This window comes from Taurulus bubalis (genome assembly GCF_910589615.1).
Source record: "Taurulus bubalis genome assembly, chromosome: 6".
Classification (NCBI taxonomy): Eukaryota; Metazoa; Chordata; class Actinopteri; order Perciformes; family Cottidae; genus Taurulus; species Taurulus bubalis.
The window spans coordinates 25,621,131-25,645,910 of NC_136594.1; the positions used below are offsets into that span (position 1 = coordinate 25,621,131).

The following is a 24,780-nucleotide window of genomic DNA, read 5'->3' on the forward strand; positions in this document are numbered from 1 at the left end:
AAAGGTCTTTATGACTTTATCACTGCAGCTCATTTCCTGCGTGAACACGACATGCAGAAGGTGTAGCCATCTCATTTACAGATAAGGAGAACCAAACCTATATGGACAAAAAGAGAGGGATATTGGAAAAGACTGATCTCCATCTGGCCCTCAGAGACTGATGTGTTATTCTTAGTCACGGCCTTCCTATACACATGGCTGATAAGACGTCGACGGAGGAGCATGGAGGCTGGGATCTGATGCTTAACTCCACACAGAGAGGCCCAGTGGCCGGTAACACATGGAGATCTTGCAGAGCAAGAAGGTTCATTACTTAAGAAATGTGTGGTCAGGAAGTGCTTCTGTAACCCTGAGGCCTGAGGCTGCAGGTCAGTCACTCAGATGAAGTTAGTGCACCCTGCACACACGATGAAACATAATAATGAAGAACGGTAGCCCACGAGGGACATGTGCTACTCTTTTATATATATTTATTCTAGGTCTTTGCACAAAAGAAGAGGCAAATTACTAAAGAGGGAATTAATGAAGTGCTGAGCTGAAAAATAAAACAATATTGCGTCCTGCTTTTGGGGATTTTCCCCTTTTCTATCGATTTTGGATTGTCTTATTTCACAATAGACCATGTGGACAAACCGACTAAGGAAGTCTGGTGTGACGAGGACGGGATCCAGTCGAGCTCGTAGCTCCATTCTTGTGACTGTGGTGGTGGATGAGTCTTTATTTACCTGTGCTCAATTAGTAATCTAACATAAATATATTTAGTTTCTGTAGTTGCAGACTGACCTGATACAAATTAATTAGTCTTAAAGATCTGAAAAATGTACCCATCTGCACAAACAAAGGTTCACTATGTGCCTGATGAACATCCAGGGAAATGTACTTTAAAGTGTGTGCTGCAAAACTGCTTCCCTCAGATACTGAAGCGATGATCCTTTAAGACACGGCCACCACACTAGTATTGAGTATCAAGGTCTTTCACAATACATTACAATATATACAGGGTTATGTCCAGTGAATTATCTTGGGTGCGATAGTCCCATCTCCAAAAACAGATAAACTCACACCAAAGCGATCGATAAATAGCACCACAGGGAAGAGGAAAACACTGTAGTATTGGTGCTGGTGTTGAACTGAGTACTTTTTCAACCAGACACATCAATTAACATGAATCTAACCTAACGGGAGTCAGCGCACACTGTTTTTGTCCCGGCTATGATTCGTGCGTCCACAGCGCCCTCTGGCGGATGAACTGAGCAGCACACCCTCCTCCTCCTCCTCCTCTTCTTCCTCTTCCTCCTCCTCCTCCGCTCAGGTGAGCTGGTGAATGGTTTACCTGCATGTAATGACGTCACGACACTATCAGAAAAAAAAGAAACAGAGGAGTCCGCGAACACCTCCGGCTGGATGAAAGTCTGTAGTTGCGCATGCGGCGAAACCGACTTCCACGCAGTGAAGCCTCCAGTGAACTTTAATCGGAGTGTGTGTGTGTTTTCGTGGACTCTCTGCGCGCTGACCTGTGGGAGCAAACACGATGTCGTCCTCCGCTATATTCGTGCTGGACCTGAAGGGGAAGGTAAGATTCAGGCCCGGAGCTGATTGGAGACGCTGATAATTGCGCATTTTTCAGCGACACAAGTTTTAAAACACCGCATACATATATTCTCAACACGGCTTGTTTTTTAACTGTTGCTTTAACTGTTAAACATCCATGGCGCTTGGCTCGTTAAACATTAATAAAGGGCCTGCGACACACTCATTTATTGGCCGTTTCCCCTTCACTTCCGGATACATGCCAGTGGAAATACACGCTGCGGCCCCAAAGGAGTCCAGTGAAATTAACATGGAGCCTTCAGTTATGGCATTTGTGTCCTCATATTAATATCATCTGTTTTCTGTTGTCACAATACACAGCCCGTTGTCTCCTGACTGAACTGTAACCTGAAGCTCAAGTTGGTGTGTGACTGATAAATGAAGCACACATGTGGTTTCAGGTGTGTGTGATTAGAAGGGCGTGTTGATTTGCTCAACACACACACGTGTGACTTATGACGTGATCCGAGTGAGCTGCAGGATGCTGGGACCTCAGGTAGCTGCACCTGAAGCAGGTGTCAGGCTTTACTTCTGTATCCTCCACATCCACGCCCCAGGGCCTGCAGAATATTGTATACTATTACAAACATCTGATTGAAATGCATCTCTGATGATTTCAGGTCAGGTCAATGTGCTTTAACTGAAGATTATTTTCATTATTGATGAATCTGCGGAGCATCTTGTCAATGAATCAGTTGTGTAAAGAAAATGTCAGTAAATAGTAAAGCTGATCTCAACCTAATTGCTTGTTTTGTCCAACTAACGGACACAAACCCACAGATATTGATTTCACTTTCACATTAGAGAAGGAAAAGCTGTAAATAGAAACTGTTTGGTCTTTTTCTTTGTCCATAGACTTGATCATCTCTGGTGAGTTGGGAATTAAATTAAATACTTAGAATCACCACATCAGTGTACTAATGAGAAGAGTCAATTACACTAATATTGTGATTCTTAATAAAACCTATTTAATAAACTTTTCTTTGAGACACACAAGTTAGATTGAGTATCTTTCCATCTTTTGTTGTTAGCAGCAGTTCTGGTCCAACATCCGGTCGCACGTCGGACTGTTTTACAAGATCTGCAACATTATTTCTTGTAGTTTCTGAGCTGTTTTTAAAGCCGCGTCACAAAACCGGCCTTCCTCTCTGTAACTCATAACCATATTTGGTATTAACGCACAGTTGTCCCTGTGTGGCGCTCTTCTTCCCCGCTCAGGTGTTGATTTGTCGCAACTACAAAGGCGACGTGGACATGGCGGAGATCGACCACTTCCTGCCTTTACTCATGCAACACGAAGAGGATGGGCTCCTCTGCCCTGTTCTGTCACGCGGCAACGTGCACTTCATGTGGATCAAACACAGCAACCTGTACCGTATCCTTGTCCTCGACTCGTTTATGATAATAACCACGTCGCAGATTATTGAATGTCATCCTTAAAATGTAAATGCAAGTGAGCGATAGCGGTGATCCTAACTGTAGAATCCTCCTTGACCTGATGCCTGCACAGTGGTGTCCACGACCAACAAGAACTCCAACGCCTCCCTTGTGTACTCATTTCTATACAAGCTGGTCGAGGTGAGTCCCGCCTGGACGTTTGTGTTGATAATCCAAAGTAACACCACAGATGAGGCCGATGTGAGTTATGTGTGTTGTTCAGGTGTTCACAGAGTACTTCAAAGAGCTGGAGGAGGAGAGCATTCAGGATAATTTTGTGGTCGTCTACGAGCTGCTGGATGAGCTGATGGACTTTGGATTCCCTCAGACTACCGACAGCAAGATCCTGCAGGAGTGAGGCTTCTCAAGATGCACACGCCTGGCGCAGACGTGCACGCAGATGTCATGAATGTTGACAAAGCGAGCGGCGCTGAGTCACGGCATCTTCTCGTCTCCGTTCTCGCAGATACATCACTCAGCAAGGCGCCAAGCTGGAGGTGGGGAAATCCAAGGTGCCGACCACCGTCACCAACGCCGTCTCCTGGAGGTCAGAGGGCATCAAATACAAGAAGAACGAGGTCTTTATCGATGTCATCGAGTCCATCAACGTACTGGTAAGACGGGATGTGGGGCTAATTCTTCCGTTTTGTGTGAAAATGTGTCCCCTGTGTGCTCTTAATATCATTTATGCGTAGTTAGTGCACATTTTATTTTGCTGTATGAGCTGTAATGGAGCTATTTCCTTGTTTTATCAAGTGAGTTTATTTCCCACTGTTTATTTTTTCTACTTTTATGTCTATTTTCCCTTTTGTTGTGCTGCATTACTTGTATTAATGGTGCTATCCAAATAGCGTGGATATAAGTATTTGGACGTATTCACCGCTGCCTATCGTTTGTTCAAGTGTGTCGAGTCATTTTAAAGCTGAAATGACGAATATCGAAGAACCAGATTTTGTCTATGAAATCATTTATTCCCTGCACAGAGAAGAGGCAGCGTTACAGAGTCACTATGAGTCTGCCTAATGCTGCGTTCACACCAAAAGCTTTACTCACGTGAGTTTACTCGCTCGACTTTATGTGGTCAATTAGCGTCATTCGCTTAATTTGCGCCGAAAAGGGGGCGTGGCTTATCTCTGTGGCTTTTCTCCGTAAAAAACTTTACCATTTCTGCCATTCACCATTGAAATAACCACTGGTTCTGCTTTATACTTGTTGTGGAAATTCCACATACGTCGGAACATCAAACTTCCTCATGTCTGGGTTCATAATATTATCCGTAGTCGCACACAGCTCCGACTCCTCCAGGAACAGCGTCTGAATGAAGCCGCTTCCAGCGCTACTTAATGGCGACCAGCAGCTGTTTGATTCAGCGACGGCAGGACGGCAGTCATGACGGGCGGCTTTCACAACTCAGCCGCCCTCATTCGCGCCGCCTGGTGGAAATTTGCACTGTTTGCAACCATTCGTGTCTGTGCATTGACTTTGCATGCAATCTACACGCTTTTGGTGTGAACGCAGCATGAGGATGCACTCAAGAGTGACAATTCACAGAGGTATTTATTTATGTATACACAGAAGACAAAGGCTGGGGGTTACAAAGGAACCTGTTGTGACACAAACAGAGTGATTGAATCAGTGTGGGACTCATAACGTAAAGGTCTTTGTCCCGCTCTCATGTTGACGGCCTGTCCACTCAAGTGATTAATTACTCGATACCAGGTACGGGGAAAACTACAGGAGGAGGATGATTTGCATTCAGAGGCTTGTGAAAGATAAATACAACTAAGAATATACATTTTCCATCACACAGGTGAATGCCAACGGCAGTGTGATGAGCAGCGACATCGTGGGCAGCATCAAGCTGAAGACCATGCTGTCTGGGATGCCCGAGCTGCGGCTGGGCCTCAACGACCGGGTGCTCTTCGCCCTCACCGGACGTACGTGCGCCGTTGCCCCGGTTATCTGGCTCGTCCATCTCGGTGCATTTTTAAAAAATTAATGCGGCTGATCGCATGGTTTTGTGTTCAGGTGACAAGGGAAAGACGGTGGTGATGGAGGACGTGAAGTTCCACCAGTGTGTCCGCCTCTCGCGCTTCGATAGCGATCGAACCATCTCCTTCATTCCTCCGGACGGGGAGTCTGAACTCATGTCGTACCGCATCAACACCCACGTTAGTCCAATTCAGCACCTTGTTATCGGACTAAAACAGTAATATGTATGGCTCATGCCTACGTTATTTAAGTATGAATATATGTACGTGTAGACCAGGGGTTCATTTTTGGTTGAAAAAAAAGATCTAATACACAGCGCTGTACCATCAGTGTGATTGAATATAGTATATATACAATTCAGCTTATGAACTTATATTTTATTGAATGTTTATTAAATAACCATTTTTAAAGGGTTAGAAATGGCGATAGATGGATGGATAAACAAGATTTGTTCATTGTGCAAATGCACAAATTGTGCAGAAATAATGAGTCAAGTATTGCAGCCCTCCTTATTGAACCTTATAGCATACCTATGCATGTAAACATGTGATTTAAATTGACATATACACTGAATAGTTTGCATATTATGTAACTCAAGAAAGTATTTTTACGTTGTTTTGACTGTTTATTCAATGAAACCCCATTCCTCTCTTCCAGGTGAAGCCTCTGATATGGATTGAATCGGTCATCGAGAAGTTCTCTCACAGTAGAGTGGAGATCATGGTTAAGGTACTGAGCGACCGCATGGGAACCTTACTGTGAGGAACGTTTGTTTCACTGGAGATGTGCTCTCTAGAAACCGTCGAGAAAAAACTGCACAAGATTTACAATAACAGTTGTGTTGTTTTTTTAGGCAAAGGGACAATTTAAAAAACAGTCTGTGGCAAACAATGTGGAGGTGAGGATCCCCGTCCCCAGTGATGCCGACTCACCCAAGTTCAAAACCAGCACCGGCAATGCCAAATATGTGCCTGAGAAGAACATGGTGGTGTGGACCATCAAGTCTTTCCCTGTAAGAAATGAACACGTCATGTACCTATTTTAATATGCAGGGCTTTGACTGGAACTTGTTTTGTATTTAACTCTTTGTCTTTCTCCTTGTCTGTCTCATCTCACCCATCCTTCCTTTCATTCATCCAGGGAGGTAAAGAGTTTCTAATGAGAGCTCATTTTGGTCTGCCGAGCGTGGAGAACAATGAGCTGGAGGGCAAACCTCCCATTACCGTCAAATTTGAGATCCCATACTTCACAGTTTCAGGAATTCAGGTGTGTGTTTTTGTACTGAGGTTCTCCTTTTGATGTCAATCAATCCACATATTTAGCCTGTGGTAGAATGACTCAAATCCATCTGTGAGCAGACCACATGTAATACTGGATCTGGAGCCTGTCAGAGCATGAGGTATCATGTTCATATCAATATTGACAATTATAAAGCTCTAACCGTCACTTCAGAAGATCCCAGCTTTGCACAGGGCGTAGTCAAGTCCGGTCCTGTAAGAGCTGATATTGTGTGTGCAGACTGGAAAAATAGATAAAATTTTAATTCCTGATTTACTTTAATGTGTCTTGTCTCAACACGATTGTTTCTCACAGTCTCACTCGCTCTTTTTCACTAGGTGCGATATATGAAGATCATTGAGAAAAGTGGTTACCAGGCGTTACCGTGGGTCCGGTACATTACACAGAGTGGAGGTAGCCTTCCTTCCTATGTTTTCATTGGATAATACTCCTTTAATGTTTTCAGAACCTACTATACTCTTTAAGCAAGTGTGTAGATGTGTAAATGGAATCATATTTAACTTGTATATAATTCTCCCTCACATTTGTTCTCTTTGTTTTTAGACTACCAGCTAAGAACCAATGTGTAAAGCCTGAGGGATGACTGTATCTTCCAGAGGAACATCAATACTGACTACTTTAACTGGACTGAAAGAATGTCTTTAAATTTCACCTGCTCTATTTAATGCCAGTAATCTTGTGTTGTGAATTATGTGTGCAACTTGATTTTATTGTTTCTATTGTAAGATCACTGCAGATTATTTAAATGCGTAATGAAATTATTCCTTTAAAACAATTTGTCACAAGTGTCTTTTTTATATTAGTTGTTCCCCTTTGTTTTCTAACTAGTTTGCCACGCCATATATGGATACTGTAGTCATGCATTGTGCAATCATGGTCACGAAATTCCGCCTAAAATTAAAAACGTACACCCGCCTTTTTTCACATTTGCTTCTCGAGAAATACAACCGCAGGTCAGAAATGTGAATGAACTGCCCTTTGAAGACATCAACGTATACAAATCGCCCGCTTTCTTCGCTACGTGTTCTGATTGGTCGACTGTCGCTGTTGCCACAGTGATAGTGTAGTAACAGAGTTGTATCCCCGCCTCTTATACCATATATGGAAGAGCAACACCCTCAGGGCGAGCTGTGATTGGCCAGCGTGGGTTCTCCCCAATGTTTGTAAATTGTAGTCTGGAGACGCTGTGTAGATCTCAGCGCGCAAATGTATTTTCTAATGTTGATAAACTTTCCTAGTTTGGATTTTATTTAAAAACTACCGGTCTCAAGAAACAGCGGGATTGAAGACCATTGCGACGTAGTGGATATTAAGGAACTCAACAAGGTAACGTTGCGCTTAAAACCTCCATAGTATGTTCTCTTTTTTTGACGGTGCTAGCGGTTAGCCTTGGATGCTAACCGTCTGTGTGACCTGGTAGCGGTGACTTGTCTCTCTCTCCCGGTATAACGGACGTTTTCACGGGAGCTTCGTTGTTTCAACACACGGTTTGTAAAACGAGCTGATGTAACATGTTGTCCAGTCCGATAACATGGCGTCACCGGGGAGCTGAAGCGGACTGTTAGCCCGGATGCTGTAACGCTAGTAGCTAGCTAGCGATGCCGTCTCGCATCCCGACTTAACGTCACGTCACCGCGACTCTGTTCTACGTTTATTGCCAACATGAAGAGGCCTGTGGTCTAACTGTACACCTCTCCACCGACCAGGCAGAAAGAGGGACGACAATGGTCCTCAGTCAGATGGATGCCGGTAAAGCGTTGACGGCGGCGGCAGCCAAAGGGAGCACGAGCGAGGTGCAGCGGATCCTGGAGGAATGCAGGGTGCACCCGGACACCCTCAATGAGTTTGGCAGGACTGCGCTGCAGGTGAGTACCAACCCGCCTCTCATGTTCACGTTAACGTTATTACATATAACCATGTTCTGGCGCGATGACTCGGATCGGGTGGCTCGCTGGTTGAGACTCGTCTCCTTTCCTCTTGACAACGTTACAGATGGCTGCTTTTTTATTACCTAAAGTGAATATGTTTTAGTACCGTGTATTCAGACAGTCTGTTTTATTTTTAGAATATACATTATGTTAGCACTGGAATCCTACAAAAACTTCAGCAAAATGGCGAATATGTGATATTTTGACTTGCTAGAAATAGGATATACATTCAGTAGCTAATTTATGAGGTACTCATGTAAGCTAATGTCATTCTAATAACAGCCCTCCTCCATGAAGGGTATAATGTAGTAATATAAAATAAAGACACACATAATGTGTCTTTTTATATAGGGTCTCTATTTGTGGTGCTGTCTAACTGTGTTATAATGTAACACTGAAAAGTAAGGCTGTGATTACCAAAGACATCACATTTACAATAAAGCGTCAACATTTTATAATCCTTGTATATTTCATTTTAATTCTGTTTTTAGGTTTGTTTTATTTATTTTTATTTTGTATCTGCCTCTCGGGACTACGGCTGGAAAATAGCCTCTTGGCTAACACTGTTAACAGAAATATTTGTATTAATGTGCAGTGTCCCCTTATTAAATAAACCATTATTAAAAAAAACTGATTGTACAAAGATGGCTGAAACGTCATTAAAGTATTTTATGTTCTCATTAACACAGTTACTGTATTTATTTATTCGATTAATTCTTTACATATTTGCTTGTACGTGACGTTCAGGCCCAAAGTTAAACATTTAATTGTGATCTCTGTGGAGATCCTTCACGTGACGGCTTTCCATTTCCACACCGGTGTTGAATTTCCCATGCGCTCTCTTCCCCTCTCCTCCGACATCTCCTCCAGGTGATGATGATGGGGAACTCAAAGATTGCCAGTTTGCTGTTGGAAAAGGGGGCGGACCCCAACGTCCAGGACAAACACGGGATAGCGCCCGTCCACGACGCGGCCCGGACCGGGTTCCCGGACACTCTGCAGGTGCTGGTGGAGTACGGAGCTTCGGTAAACCTCCCGGACCAGAGCGGCGCCCTGCCGATCCACATTGCCATCCGGGAAGGCCACCGGGATGTTGTGGAGTTCTTGGCGCCGCTGTCCGACCTGAAGCACGCCAACATAAGCGGCCAGACGGCGATAGACGTGGCCCGGGTCTCTTGCGTGCCGGACATGATGGACTTGCTTTTCACTCACATTCATAGTTAGTCAGAAGTCTGGGCGGCCTTCTGGGTAACCCTAATCTAACTCTCTTTTTTTGCTTCAAACCTGGTGACTTGAATTCATTGCTGTGTAAAGGATTATTTTTTTTGTTAATAGTAGCTCAGCATTAATATGTGACGCGGGACATATTGTCCTGGCAGCTTATTTTCAGTGGATGGGTGGCTATATACAGTAGACACCTCTTTTGCACAGTGCAATTTAGGCACCTTATATATCTGTTTTCCCTTTTAATTGGGAGTGCACATTTGTAGATAGTTTCCCCAGTGTTTTGTAATTATTGCATTATTTCCATTGTGAAACAGTTGAAACCTTATATGTGTTTTTAAACACTTTTACAAAACTTGACGTGGTGCACCCTGATTGCTTTTCATAGTTTTGTTTCTCATAAGTAGATGTACTTAGACTTTGAATTTACTCTTATTTATTGTTGTTATAGGATTGAATATTCCTGTGACTTTGTAAATAGCAACATTAATTGTGATTTGTTAAAATGTTATTTATATAAATAATTTTAAAACAAGAGTGAGATTATTCACTTTGCTATTTGAAGAAGCAAACACAAAATAAAGTGTTGAACTTGAAGTCCTGAAGTCATAGTTTTCATTTTAAACATGTGTTGTATCTTTAGTATACTTATACATATTGTACTTTTAGCAATGAGAACCAAAAAAAAAAAAAAAACAATTGACAAAAACTTTCCTTCGTTAAACCACATCAACATGTTCTCTTTTCCATTTGTAGTAATCTGCCGCGCTCTACCTGCAGCCTGAAGAGTGTGCCGTCTCTGTAATTGGTTAACTCCATAGATCCTCAAGTGTTGAGCACTTCCTCCAAGGTGACTCATCAAGGGCATTTACAATAACGGCTCACTGGAATGCAAACCCTCAAAGGTCGTGCAGATAGCTGGATTAAAGCTGCAGTGAATGAAGGGCCCCGTTGTGCCGAGGCCCCTAGGTAACGGTGGCACAGTTAGCTGGTGTTAGCGGGCGCTGCTTCAGTACAATGAACATTTTGTTTGCTTGTGTGGCGCGGGCCAAGTCCTCCAGCCGAGGAGGGAGACACAGTCGCTACTGGACACCACGCATGTTACCCTGGCGACTGTTGACATGACGACATGTGCTCTTCTCACAAAGGGATTTGACCAACAATGGAGGCAGAAAGTAACTTTACTCTCGTACTGTCTTTAAGTACAAGATTGAAGTAGTTGTACTTTGCGTGTGCAATTTATCTATTTCAATTGCAGAAGGAAATATTGTAACCTTTTAAAATATATATATATATATATATATATATATATATATATATATATATATATATATATATATATATATATATTTATATATTTCCCATCTTAAATTACTAGATCACTGCTAAAAAAAGTAATCATTTTATGAGGTTTGACTAATGGTTATACTTTTATAAAGTACCCTGTGAAACATGAAATGCTAGTATTATTCTTATACAATATTAATTATAATATAACCATGGTCCATATTTCTGCTTCATGAGTGCTTTGTTTGATACTTTATGTAAATTTAGCAGATTATACCTTTGTACTTTTTGTGAAAAGTTTGATTACAGGACTTCTACTTGTTTTTGTTTATTTTACAGGGTTGTTACTTTGACTCCAAATCCAGTTTCCACCTCTGCCGTTTGCATTATTCATGTTTTTCACCTTCCTGGTTCAGATTTGCATAGCGATGGACGCCAGCAGGGCGCTGCACAGTCCAGCCTCAGTATTTGACTTCTGGGCATTGAACCACTCTGCTGGAGCCGCTCAAGGTCAAATGCCTAATTAGTACTTCAGCAGTAGTTGTTTCCTTTTCCCAACCAAATCCCACCCGCTCCTCCTCCTCCCTCCATATGTTGTGCTACCACTCTAACATCTTGTGTAATAAAAACACACACACACACACAGTTGTAAACATGCTGGTCTCAGACCGACTTCCCTCCAGCCACCAGGTAGAGCTCCCTCCCCTCACACTGTGTGTGTGTGTGTGTGGGGGTGTGTGTGGGTGTGTGTGTGTGGGTGTGGGGCTGGATATGCAAACAGGCCGTGCACCAGCGCTGTTGAGGTGTGTTTGTTCTGCAGGTTGGGAGGGTAACAGCGACAGTGACGAGTTTGCAAGAAGAAGTACACAAGCCGATACTCCCCCACTCGTACACATGCAGACGTGTGGGAATACATGATGACCTCACTATGAATGACACAAAGGAGTTAACTGCTGAACACACCCGTTTGATGGCCTGGGTGTCGGTGGTGATAGTTTATTTATTCTTAGACCTCTTATCTAAAAGGAAGCCTCCCTTAACCTCCCCTTCACAGGTGCATCTATAAGCACTTTTTTTGAAAGCAGCTTTTCTTCTTCTTAAAGTTTAACACAAATTATTATCTTCGGATGTCAGACTGTTAGTCGAACGTAACGAGACATTTGAAGACATCACCGTTTGTGTTTTCTAGACCTGACGGTTAATCAAGAAGATAACCTGCAAATGAATGGATGATGAAAATTATTCATTATTCACGTCTCCCACTCTCTTTCTGTCATGATAGTGAAAGTAATGACAAGGTGAAGGAGTTAAAGGATAGGCAAACCCTTTTTGTAATAGTGTGTCTTAAAGGTGCAGTGTGCAGGATTTGGAGGTTGCAAATAGCTAAACCTGTAGGAGAACTACACAATGGCAGACGTGAAATCTTGAAATCTAAAACCATTGTTTGTTTTTTCCCTTCTGGGCTACTGTAGAAACATGACAGCACTAAATATAAGACACATTATTTATTTATTCCATTTCTGCCAATATATCCTCCTAAATGCTACACATTATTTATTTATTTAACACTCACATAGGGTGAAAAACTACAGTGCAAATAAAAACAGGGAAATCTCAACGTCTGCTTTCTGTGTAGGAATGCATGTTGACGTTCAGCAGAGGTTAATGGAGGCTTCAACACTGAGAAGACAAGTCAGTCTGTTTAGTCTGATGTCACCTCTTCTTAATCCCCCTGACGGTTGTTCCTTTCCTCTTCACGACTCATACCGACAGGAGTAATAATCAGTGACCAATGCCCTTTGAATGTCTGCAGCGGCATGCTAGTAGTGCTGTATAAAGATCCACTAAGCTGCATGAGTTCTCCTCCATGGGTGTTTCAGTTTAACAACCACATCATCCAAGATAAAATATTATAAGGCGTTTGATGAGTTGTGGACTTTGACACCCCTTTAATGTCATACTAAAAACGTGAGTCACTTTAAACTGTCCACCCCTCAGCGCCGTTCATCAGGCTGCAGAGAAACAACATGCGGACATTTGAGACCTGAAAGCAGAGGTTTCTCAGGGCGGACGGAGCGTCACAATCTGATCTTCAAGTGTAAATACGGCATCGTCATGAAGCCAGGCGTAAAGGCACAATGACTCTGGCAGCATTTCAGACTGAAGATATCACCCCTGGCACCTTAGAGCAACCCTCCTGCAGACATAACATGTTGTTAGTCGTTTCCAGCCCAGCCTGAGTCACAATGATCATCTGTTTGGGTTCACGCTGGTGACACACTTCACTGCCACCTTCAGAGGCAAGTCAATGATTGACAAAGCATTGGGACTTTTTTTTGGGGGGGGGACAAATTTCAGCGTTACATCTAAATGGTAAAATATTGACGACATATTCCGAATGCTTTCTGACGTCCTTGGGAGCCGCGTGGCAGTGTAGGAAGGTCAGTGTGTTCGGCAGTATTATGGGGGATGTCTGTCAACGTACAGATAGGATCCCATTCTGTAGCCATGCAAGCCAGGGCATGACGGCACTGCGGTGCAGCCTGAAAAGTGTGAGCCCTGGCTGAGGCCGAGAAGGACAAAGAGGGAACATTAAACACTAAAACTAAACAGCTACAATGACCTCCAGTTTAGCAGCATTTAAGGATTTTATTGGGTTGCTCTGTAATTGTATCAGAATGTGAAATCAGATAAACAACGTATTCTTATATCGCTGTCATGTCTCAAGTTCCAGCTGCTCTACAGGAAATCATTCCCAACATTTTACTGTAAAAGTTCAATACACTCAATATATTACTCATCCAACAGGTACTTTAAAAGACAGCAGTTGAATTGTATGTTAGTTGTTAATTATTGTATCACTGGATATCATGCCGACTTGACGAAAAGCCCACGGATGACTCCAGTCTTCTCCGAGAGAAAAATACCTTTTATCCGGCCTCTGAAAGGCTTTTTCTCCCTCCGCTTGTTCGGCGCCTGAAAGGGAGCAACATGAGCCGCCGCTCTGGGGGAAACGCCTCCTCGCGCTGCGTAAACCTGTCCAACGGGATGCAGCGCGGTGACACATCCCGTGGCTTCTGCTCTGAAGAATCCACAAAATATTCAGGAAACAGTGAAGACGCTGTTTTATTCGTGTAAAATATTGAACCCTTGTCGACAGTATATATATATATAAAAAAAAAAATCAACAATAACGATGCCTTTTTTTTAAAAATATATATATATATATATATCCTCTAAAAAAAATTTTCTCACTCATTGACACATTTAAAAGCACATTTCACGATGACTGGATTTTATAGATATGTTTTCTAGGGTTTGGTTGTCCTTTTGTGGTCAGTGATGGTTTCCCATTTAACGCTATTTTATGAGACGTTCCTCCCAGTAGCATGGATTCATACTCCGTCATAGACCACCACGCACTGAGAGAAGATGAGTCAGCGACAGCCCTTTGTTCCACAAACTCAGCGATTAGTCAACCTGCTCCGTACATCTGATGGCAGCAGATCCAGCAGGTTTTCCTCCGCGATCAGCCCGCTGAGGTTCAGCAGGGAGCAGTCCCCGATCTCCACAGGGAGAGACTCCAGTCGGTTCCCTTTCACCTCGAGCCGGACCAACTGGGCCAGGCTGGCCACTCGGGGGCTGAGGTCCAACAGGCAGTTGTTTCCCAGAGCCAACGTCTTCAGCCGTTTACAGGAGAACAGCTCCTCCGGCAGCATCTCCAGGGAGTTGAACGCAGCGGAGAAGAACTGCAGCCCCTGCAGGATGCCCACCTCAGGAGGAAGAGAGGTGAGCTGGTTGTGGGAGACGTCGAGGTGCCGGAGTTTGGTGCAGTAAAACAGTCGAGAGGGAAGCTTCCGGAGCTTGTTCCAGCTGACGTCCAGCGTCTCCAGGGTGTGCAGCTTGCTGATGTGATCGGGGATGTACGTGATTTTGTTGTGCCACAGCTTTAGTGTCACCAATCGGTGGCAGTGCTGCAAGCTCAGGATCTCCTCCACCGTGCTGAGTTTGTTTTCCTTCAGGTCCAGCTCCTGCAGATTGCTCAGGCTGAAGACGGCACTTGGGATGCGCTCCAGCTCGCAGCCCACCAGCTCCAGCGAGACGAGGTTGGTTAACTTCTTCAGGCAGCTAAAAGCTTGGATCTTGACGCCTTCGTTATGGATGCTCAACCGCTGCAGCTGCAGCGCAACATCCACTACGCTGGGTGGGATTTTAGTGACATTGGCGTGGAGATCGAGGACTCTCAGAGCTCTAAGCCCTCGGAGAGAGTCCAGAGTGGCACTTTTGGACACCTCATTGGCTAAAGGACCGTTCAGATACAACTCCTCCAAGCTCTGCAGGCTGTACATCCACATCGGCACCTCTTCTAAACTTTCAAAGTGTAGACACAGGACCTTTAAATGCGCCTTGAGGTGGTTCAGGGCCGAAAGCTGGAGCTTCGCAGGGCAGAAGACCAGCGATAACTCCTGGAGAGAATCCAGTTTGGCGACAGCAGCTGGGAGGATGACGTTCTTGACTTGCTCCAGTTTCAGCGATTCCACTTCAGTAATCTCAAAGACGGTGTCGGGGAGCCCCGGCAACATCGAAAGGTGGAGCTCCAACCGGTTGCTGGAGTTCTTGGCGAGGCGGGTACGCAGCTTTTTGGCGGTCCACAGGTAGTTGAGGTTGAGCTGATGGAGATGGCTCTCGCTGACCTCGGAGAGAAAGACGGCAAATCTTTTGGAGTACAGAGCATCGTATTGGTCCACGAGGTGCAGGAGGAAGGCAAAGTCGTTCTTCACATCCGGTATGTCGTTGATGCCCGTCTCCAGGCGGACCTGCTCAAAGGAGTACTCCTTCAGAGGGCGATGGAACTGCCAGTAGAGGGTGTAGATGCACAGAAGGCCGTACACTCCCACGAAGCAGATATAGCAGTAAGCTAGCTTGGAGAACAGATGGGCTTTGTTGTGGTTACAGCAATAGATATCAAAACCAGTCAGCTCAGGAGGAACATAGCAGCGCACGATTATCTCAATGTTCGGTACCAGCACCGACGTGTAGATAATGATCACAAGGAACTTGAAGACCTTCAGTGACGTTTGCAGCACGTACATGACGTACAAGATGTCTGCTTCCTCCACGTGAGTTCTGAACTTCTTCACCTTTTCAAACAGAGCTTTGGCCTGCTCTCCTTCCTTCTTGTCCAGGACGGAGGGCGCCGACTGAAGCTCCGGGTTTTTCTTTTCTGGGTTGGACTTGACGGAGGCGGAGCGAAGAAGCAGCCCCGAAGTCTCCTCGTCGTCCGCTCGTCGGTCCGTGGAATCTTTCGACATGGTGTTCCTCCTCCAGCTAACCAGCCTTTCCTCGCCTCGTTCCTCAGAAACCTCGCTCAGGGCCCTCGTGGTCCAGGGGGAATCGAAGCACTTCCCAAGGATGGTGACGAACAGGTCAAGTTTAGAAGACGTCCCGGGGAACTTGAACCAGAAGCTGCTCGCGACCATGAAGATCATGGTGTGGATCACGACGAGGTACGGGAAGAACTTGGCAAACCAGTGGACAAACTTCTCGTAGCAGTAGTGGTTGACAAACACATACTGGGGGATGTCCAGGTTGTTCTTGCGCCCAAACACCTGCAGGATGACGGGCTCTACAGGCGAGACCGATGTGTGGTCTGACGTCTCGTTGTCCCTGTAGGTCCGGATGTGGCTGCAGTCGATCACTTCAGGCGTCTTGCTGGTGAAGGGGCTGGGCAGGCAGGAGATCTTGTCTTGGGTGAGCTGCGGAAGAAGAATAAAAAACAATGATTTGCCACATGAACTGGGTTACCGGCAAAAGCCATGATAAAAGTATATCTGAGGTATTTTTGTGAACGCGGGGTTTCCTCCTGAAATACTGGTTTGGAGTGTTGTAATGTAGCAGTGACCTGCATGACCGTTCTGACGCCTCTGTTCCTCAGTGGAAGAATAACCAGCACATTTATTTGTAGGCATGTCAAGTCCTGTTTTGTAGCCACATGCATGCATTCATGCCGCCGTTGCACGACATGTCGCCGCATGAGTGACGCCTCGCAAGAGGAGAACACAGCGAACTCTTTGACTTCACAAGGACAGTTTTCCCCTTCTGCAGTGGAAACATAGTTTCTGAAAATGTTTGCGGTGGTTGGATTTTTACAAAATAACCGTTTTCAGGCACACGCACAGAGATACTTGTGTACGTGTGAACTAATGGACAACAAGAAGATCTCCCTGTATTCACCATCTTAATAAAGAAAAAACTACATAAACTCAATTAAATGTCAAGAAATGCTGCTCCACAATGTGTTTTTTAAACATTTTGATGTATATTATAACTGATTAATACTAAACGGTGAAGAATTAAAGCTTAAATAAACACAGAAAGAAAATGAAACTATCATCAAAAAAACAAATGAGGGAATAACCTTTGAAAGTCACCGCTTGTATTTGTTGAGGACTTTTTTTTGTGGTTAATAATACACATGTGGTGCTGTAGTGAGTATAAACAGCAGGACTGATTTAAATTACAATACCTATGTTTATAGTAATGAAGAAACCAGGACAATTAACTGTCTGTGTACTTTTGTTCTGTAATACAGCAGCACAGACACCGTTACTGTCACGGAGACAAGGTGTCGATGAAACAAGGAAATAAGAAGCAGAACTTATCTTCCCGTAGTTATTTGATTCCATGTTATTTGTGCTATTTCTAATGGGACACAGACATGAGGGAGGCACAGTAAGCAACACGTTAGCGGTCTGAATCTGCAGTAAGTGGGTCAGGAGAGACACGTTAATTCAGTGAGACCGGCTGTGTTTGTGCATGACTTGGAGGTCAGATAATGTGAGAATTAAACACAGCAGAGATGTGTGGGGACAAAATATTCCCCCGATAAGCATACAATCACAGAGTGTGTGCTTTGTAGGTGGCTCACCTGCAAGGTGCACCCAAAGACACCGATCATCAGCATGGCCACGCACAGGTACTCTGAGAAAACATCCCACCACGGCTTCAGGACCCGGTACTTTGAGTTCTGCTCGGCGCCGAAGTTTCTGAATTCACCCACTGGGATCATCCTGGCTGCTGCTCCACGCTGAGGGAATGAAAGAGCGACAGGGAGTTTGACTTTCAGCACATTGTTGTCTCATCTTGTCAAAGTTTTTTTTATTTTATGACACAAAAAGAGATAGTACCACCAACAGAGCACACAGGACTGTGGAGGGTTGCTACAATATACCTCTGGCCTTGAGTGAATGAGTGTGGGCGGTTTTAAAGAGGATAAACTAGTTTGACAACAATGTTAACAGAGAGGAACTCCTTCAGGAAAAGAGTTGAGACCAACTTTCCCCCTGCTTATTTTAAAGTTAAAAGGTAAAGACTACAAGCTCAACCTTTGTAATAAAACCACTGAATCCACATTTGTTTATTACCCTTTTTAATTTCTGAAGAAATATGACACTTGTTGAGTAAACAAATAGACAAAGCATTGCAACAGACCATGACACATGTTGTGGGATTTAAAAATCGCATTTATAAATAATGTGGTTTTTAATTTTGTTTTGTTACTAATTATTAAAAGTCGTTTCAAAATCACATCATGTGAGACACTACTCACTACCGGACGTCATGACAGAAATAACAAGAAACTTGAGACGTTTATAACCGTCCATCAACTTTCAATGTTTTAAAAATAGTTCCACTTCGTGTTTTCTGAGCTTTCAGGTGAGTTTCACATACCTGCGTCCGAGGAGGATCAACTGGTGTCCGGTGGGAGTCGGGAGCCGACGTTCATCGTTAAAGACGAGCGCGCACCGTCAAGCTGGCGGGTAACACCACACTTCCGGCACAGGATTTTCAAAATAAACGCATCCTCAACGAGCAGGTGCAATCCGCTCGAGCGCTAACTTTACAAGCAATGAAGAGAGAGTTTCGACGTACTATTCTATAATTTGTTTTATGATATATTCAAATATACTATACTGTGAAGGACCAGAGCAGATAACATTGGAAAATAAAAGGGATTTTATTCATCCAAATAATTTACAAGAATAAAGATATTAAATCAGGCAAAAGTGACACATTTAAATACTTATGTCCTCCAGATAACTGTCGAAGATCTTAAGCAGAAATGAGAGACAATACTACCTAATCTCCTTACTTTATTATGATATATTACATTCTAGACAGTGGCCATTGTTGATTGCAGAGGAGGGAAGACGTTCCTCTTGGTAAAACATTGTGGCTCCTGAGAAACACTACTGGATGTAGAAGAATGGCACAGTCCAGTTGTTCGTCTTTTGTCTTTTGGTAAACAGCGCTTTGAGTGGTTGGAAGACTAGTAAAGTGCCATACAAGTACAAAGACAATAATATACGTTGTGGTCCTATCATCAGGACCAATGCCAGCAGGTTGGATCAACCCAAGTTGTGGTGAGGATGAACTGCAACGTCTGGCCGAGGCCCCAGGATTCATCTCCCTCCACTGGACGAATATCTCGTGCAGCCTGACAGAGCCTGGCTACATGGAATCACACGAGGCCATTTCAAGCCTCCAGCGTGTTACCATTTTCAAAAAAGTGGACCGGGGTGTGCTCCAACTATCGTGTTATCACACTGCTCAGCCTCCCCGGTAAAGGTTTATTCCAGGGTGCTGAAAGGAGGCTCAGACCGATTGCCAAGAAGGAGCAAAGCATTTTCCATCCTGGCCGCAGACCAATTATATAAAACAAATATATAGATTTTGAGTTTGTTATGGTTGGGTTTCTCTATACTTCTCTAACCGGCCGAATTACAACATTAATTGATTTCTGTGAATATTTTACATAAAGCATCCATGTGAAATGTATTAAAAGAACATCTTTCCTACGTGGCACAGTTTCCACAGCAGCTCAAACTGTTTCACTGAATACCTTTCCTCTGTTGAGGTCAGCTGTGGTCTTTCAATGTTTGACAGGATTATGTCTTGATCCTCTTTTAAGTTAATTAATAACACCCATGCCCCAAGTTTAGACTCAAACCAAAGACAAATGAAACTATTTGCAGCTATCACGAGAGCACTGACTGTCCAGTATAAGGGCTGTAGTGCTCTCTGGTGGCCGCTTTGAGTCCTTGCATTAACTTCAACGCATCTTGACCCAAATTTCTTGACAAACTACATAAGTGATGTGTCACATGATCATGGTCATGGATTTAGGGGCCAAATAAATAATAAAATGTCTAAAGATCAGAAATAACAAATAATGACATGACTAAAGCAGTACGACAAACATATATTTTACTTTACAATGTATTATTGTACAGGGTATTTTTGCTGGAAAAGAAAATGTACAAAGCAGACCTTAAATATTCTAATTTCCATTCCAACTACTGACGGACAGAAACAAAAAAGTCCCTTTAGAAGTAAAGCATTTTCTTTTTACAAACATCCAAAATTAGCATTAACAGGCATTTCTACTTAGTTACAAGGCATGCTAGTTATTGAAAAACACAACACCAGAGTCCAATTCAGTACAAAGCTGATGTCAGTTTAGAGGAACGAGAAACTGACATCAGAAACTGAGTTCTTAAACATCTACATTTGAGTATATATTTTGTCAGCCCAATAAAGGTGTTCGCGTGACGTTATTATTTATATCAATTCTTGCCTTTTTCTTAACTTGTATGTAGGCCACTGGCGTCAAACTCAAGGCCCGCGGGCCGAATCCCGTCCGCCACGTCATCTTAAGCGACGGCTTGAAAGGCAATGACCACCATCGTGGACCCGTTTTGAGTCGGTCTTTGCATGGGCAAAAGAATCATCCTGTGCTTTTATTTTGAAGGGAATTTATAATGCCGCAGAGCTCCGTCTATTCACACGCTGGACTATTTGTGATAGTTCGCTTCATTCCCAACTTTTTTTAAATATGTTTGTGCATGAAAGCACTGATGAGTCTGTTAAAAAAGGCTGAAGTTATACAATTATTGTGTGTGTATTACCTTGTGTCCTTAAGATGCACTTTGGGGTTTTTAAATTGAAAGTGTAAAACCTTTTTTTTGTGTTGGCATACTGTGATATTTTGTACTTTCTCAGGTTCAAACTGCACCATCTTTTCATTAAATACATTTGAGAAGTTGAAAATGTTCCTTGATTTAGGTCTCGGCTCGTCATTCAGGGGGGATGATGGATCAGCAGCCGGACCAGTTGAACCACTGCCCCAGACCACATGCATGTTCTTATTAGCTCACAATTATTTGTTGGACCAGAGTTATGTGTCAGGCCGGGATTCCAATCAGGACTCAAAAGCTGAGGCGTCAGTGAGCAGACTTTAATAATGCAAACAAAAACCCTCCTGAGAGGTGGAGGCGAAACAAAGTACTAAGAAACAAAAAGGCTGAACTAGGAAAACTACAACAAAAATCGCTCTTTCGAGGTAGGTTCACACTTACGAAAAGACTCGGCGTCTATGAACATGGCTTTGGCGCTGGCTTGGGCGATCAGACATGAGACGAAACACTTTGGCACAGGACAGAGGGAAGACACAGACTATAAGCACATGAGGGTAATGGGGAACAGGTGGAACCAATCAGGGATCAGGGGAGACAATCAGACCGGTGACACATGAGGAAGGGCAAGTGACCTGAAACGAGAGGAGAGTTAGACTTCAAAATAAAACAGGAAGTTACGAGACAAAAACCCAAGACAGGACAAACTTCACCGCGGTGTGACAGTGTGACTTGGCGGATGAGGAGCTGCCGGGCGGCCGCCCAGATCCGTCGGCAACGGCGGACCATGGGGTGGGCGGAGGGCACCGATACTTCTGGTTCCTGGTCCGCGAAGACAGGAGGCTCGTAACCATACACACATTTGACGGGTGAGAACCCTGTGGCCGAGGTGGGCAGGGAATTGTGGGCATACTCGACCCAGACCAGGTGCCGGCTCCAGGTTGAGGGGTTCTGGGACACCAGACAGCGGAGACCGGTCTCCAGCTGCTGGTTGAGGCGTTCGGCCTGGCCGTTGGCCTCCGGGTGATAGCCTGATGTGAGACTAGCCGTGGCTCCGATGAGCCGACAAAACTCCTTCCAGAAGCATGACACGAACTGGGGCCCCCGGTCGGAAACGATGTCCCTAGGGAAACCGTGGACTCTGAAGACATGGTTAATCATAATCTCAGCTGTCTCTTTGGCTGACGGCAGTTTGGGCAAGGCTATGAATCTCATCATTTTGGAAAACCTGTCCACCACCGTAAGAACCGTGGTGTTACCTTCGGAGACCGGGAGGCCCGTGACAAAGTCCATGGAGATGTTGGCCCATGGTCTGGAGGGGATGGGGAGCGGTTGTAGAAGTCCCATACGCGGCCCAGAGGACGTCTTATTCCTGGCGCAGACCGAACAAGCCTCGACGTACTCCTGGACCTCCCGTTCCATGGACCGCCACCAGAACCTCCGAGAGATGGCAAACATGGTCCGCCGAAACCCCGGATGACAGGAAAGCAGCGAAGTGTGAGCCCAGTGGATCACCTGTGGGCGCAGCTCAGCCGGGACAAACAACCGATTCTCAGGGCACCCACTAGGTGGCGGAGTCTCACCGTTTGCCTGCTTGACCTGCTTTTCTATCTGCCAAGTCACCGCTCCAACCACACAGGTTCGTGGAAGGATTGGCTCTGGTTCCTTGGCAACAGGTAAGGCATCTTACCGTCTTTTCAGACCGCTGGGACAGGACCGCTCCAATCCCCTCGTTGGAGGCGTCCACCTCGACCACGAACTGCCGCTGGGGATCAGGCATCGTGAGAATGGGAGCCGTGGTGAAGCGGGTCTTGAGGTGCTGAAAGGCTGCCTCCGCCTCCGGGGACCAGAGGAAGCGCTCCTTCGTGGAGGTGAACGCATGGAGCGGAGCTGCTATTGCGCTGAAGCCTCTGATAATCGCCTATAATAAGTTAGCAAAACCGAGGAACTATATATATATGTATATATACATATATATATATATATATATATATATGTATATATATACATATACATATATATGTGTGTATGTATATAGATGTACATATATATATATATATATATGTATGTATATATATACATATACATATATATGTGTGTATGTATATAGATGTTATATGTATATATATTTTATTTGTAAATATGTATATAAATGTATATAGATACAAATATGTATTAAAAGTGATGAAAAGCTTGATGTTTCATGGAACGCCGTGGAAGTGGTGTGGTGACTGTTTCATGTGGTTCTTGATCATACAATTAAATTAAAGTCAGTTCATTTAATATAGCCCAACATCACAAATACAAATTTGCCTCGAAGGGCTTTACAATCTGTACACATAACATCCCTGTCCAGGGACCTCATCACATCGGATCAGGAAAAACTCCCCTAAAAAAAGATCGTAAAAACCCTTTCACAGTGAACAAAGGGAAGAAACCTGAGGGAGAGCGACAGAGGAGGATCCCTCTTCCCAGATGGACAGAAGCAATAGATGTCATGTGACCAGAATGAATAACTTAACGGAGTTCCAGCTTGTTACATGAATATGACAGAAAGTATTAATATCATGAGTAGTAGGCATGGTCCACGATCCATGAAGCAGAAAGAAGTAGAGAGGACGGGCATCAGCAGGGCCGCCATTGCAGGAGGCAGGACTGGCTCTAGGCACAGCCACAATCCATGGAAACTTGAGGCGAGGATGCACAGAGGCTCCCGAAGAAGAAGAAAAAGGAAAAAAAACTGTACTTCGTCAAAACTGTTCCAAAGTTAACATGCTTTATGAGAGGCATGGCTTGAAGACTTCTGCATGCCAATATTAACTCATAGTCAGAGCGCCACCTACTGGGAAACTATGGCAATTTGAACTAGAAATGAAGGACGAAAACGAAATTGGCCGACTTCTGGTACGGTTTAGAGCATGGTCCCAAGAGAGTTATTTTTAAGTTTATATGTGGTACATACGCCTATCAAATATTGTGTATCTATGTTGAACGTACTGCAAGGGCTGCTTTGTTGAATTTAGTTGAATTTACCCCTAAGAAGTTAATGGGTCCTTTTCTTTTGAACACAATGAGATACAAATAAGCTTTTGATACATTTTAATGAAATTGAACCTGTAATGATCCACAGAGAATTTTGTACAAATCGAAGGCAGCGTTTAGGAAGATTTGAGGAAAAAATTGTTTTTATCAAAATTCTAAATGGTGGAAATTCTAAGTTGGCGGACATTAGTGCGACCACGTACTTTTTTGTAGAGTAGACACAACCGGACATGTGTGCCAAATTTCAGGTCAATCGGCCATAGTTGGCAAAAAGCGTGGGCTTTCAGCCTAAAGGGGGCGCTATAGAGACATTTTCTCAGACTTTTGGTCGACACCCAAATTATATTAAAATTTTCGCCGAGTCGGATGGGTGTGCAAATTTTGAAGACCTCTTTTCCCTGCGCATTGGTCGCTAATAAGAATAATAATAATACTTAGCATTTCAATAGGTTCTCCGCTCTGACTACGTCAGTGCTCGGGCCCTAATAATAATAAATAAACAATCGAATAACAATAGGTCCTCGACTCTGACTACGTCAGTGATCGGGCCCTAATAAAACCCTGATATATATATATAATATAAACCGTGTTCACTCTGTCCAGTCAGACGATGACAACCAGAGCCTAAAGCTCAGCATCTCGTCACAGTAACTTGTGTCTTTGGCGCCGCCCACAGGAAATACCACCACATTGCAACTTTTCTACAACAACGATGGTGCAAAAAGTCAATATTTTATTGGTTGGCTCAGAAATGTTGCTAAATGTTGCTAATATACTAAACTATTATAGAGATAAAGATACATGTTGCTAATATACTAAACTATTATAGAGATAAAGATACATGTTGCTAACAGACTAAAATATTATAGAGATAAAGATACATGTTGCTAACAGACTAAACTATTATAGAGATAAAGATACATGTTGCTAACAGACTAAACTATTATAGAGATAAAGATACATGTTGCTAATATACTAAACTATTATAGAGATACAGATACATGTTG

General features: G+C 43.8%; 3 protein-coding genes across 3 annotated transcripts; 2 read left to right on the plus strand and 1 right to left on the minus strand.

Annotated features, from left to right (window-relative positions):
* The first annotated feature begins 1,562 nt into the window (after positions 1–1,562).
* Positions 1,563–7,075, plus strand: ap1m2 (adaptor related protein complex 1 subunit mu 2). Its single transcript, XM_079219793.1, has 13 exons — positions 1,563–1,573; positions 1,912–1,991; positions 2,809–2,965; positions 3,101–3,168; positions 3,251–3,381; positions 3,494–3,641; positions 4,838–4,964; positions 5,056–5,198; positions 5,677–5,748; positions 5,873–6,031; positions 6,160–6,285; positions 6,636–6,711; positions 6,862–7,075. The coding sequence occupies exons 2-13, from the start codon at positions 1,980–1,982 to the stop codon at positions 6,885–6,887; spliced, it is 1,245 nt and encodes a 414-aa protein (XP_079075919.1). The 5' UTR covers positions 1,563–1,573; positions 1,912–1,979; the 3' UTR covers positions 6,888–7,075.
* A 967-nt stretch (positions 7,076–8,042) lies between these two features.
* On the plus strand, positions 8,043–10,033 carry cdkn2d (cyclin-dependent kinase inhibitor 2D (p19, inhibits CDK4); the record flags this gene model as incomplete). The annotated part of the gene is made up of 2 exons (XM_079219762.1): positions 8,043–8,183; positions 9,117–10,033. The coding sequence occupies 2 exons, from the start codon at positions 8,043–8,045 to the stop codon at positions 9,468–9,470; spliced, it is 495 nt and encodes a 164-aa protein (XP_079075888.1). The 3' UTR covers positions 9,471–10,033.
* A 3,832-nt stretch (positions 10,034–13,865) lies between these two features.
* LOC306737846 (volume-regulated anion channel subunit LRRC8C) lies at positions 13,866–17,826 on the minus strand (the record flags this gene model as incomplete). Its single annotated transcript, XM_079219645.1, has 2 exons — positions 13,866–16,513; positions 17,686–17,826. The coding sequence occupies 2 exons, from the start codon at positions 17,824–17,826 to the stop codon at positions 14,222–14,224; spliced, it is 2,433 nt and encodes an 810-aa protein (XP_079075771.1). The 3' UTR covers positions 13,866–14,221.
* Positions 17,827–24,780: the final 6,954 nt, after the last annotated feature.

Bases quoted from the DNA above. Each gene is read 5' to 3' on its own strand.
- ap1m2 (XM_079219793.1), top strand. The intron at 2,966-3,100 runs GTATCCTTGTCC...ATGCCTGCACAG, and splicing joins CAAACACAGCAACCTGTACC to TGGTGTCCACGACCAACAAG. The intron at 5,199-5,676 runs GTTAGTCCAATT...CCTCTCTTCCAG, and splicing joins CGTACCGCATCAACACCCAC to GTGAAGCCTCTGATATGGAT.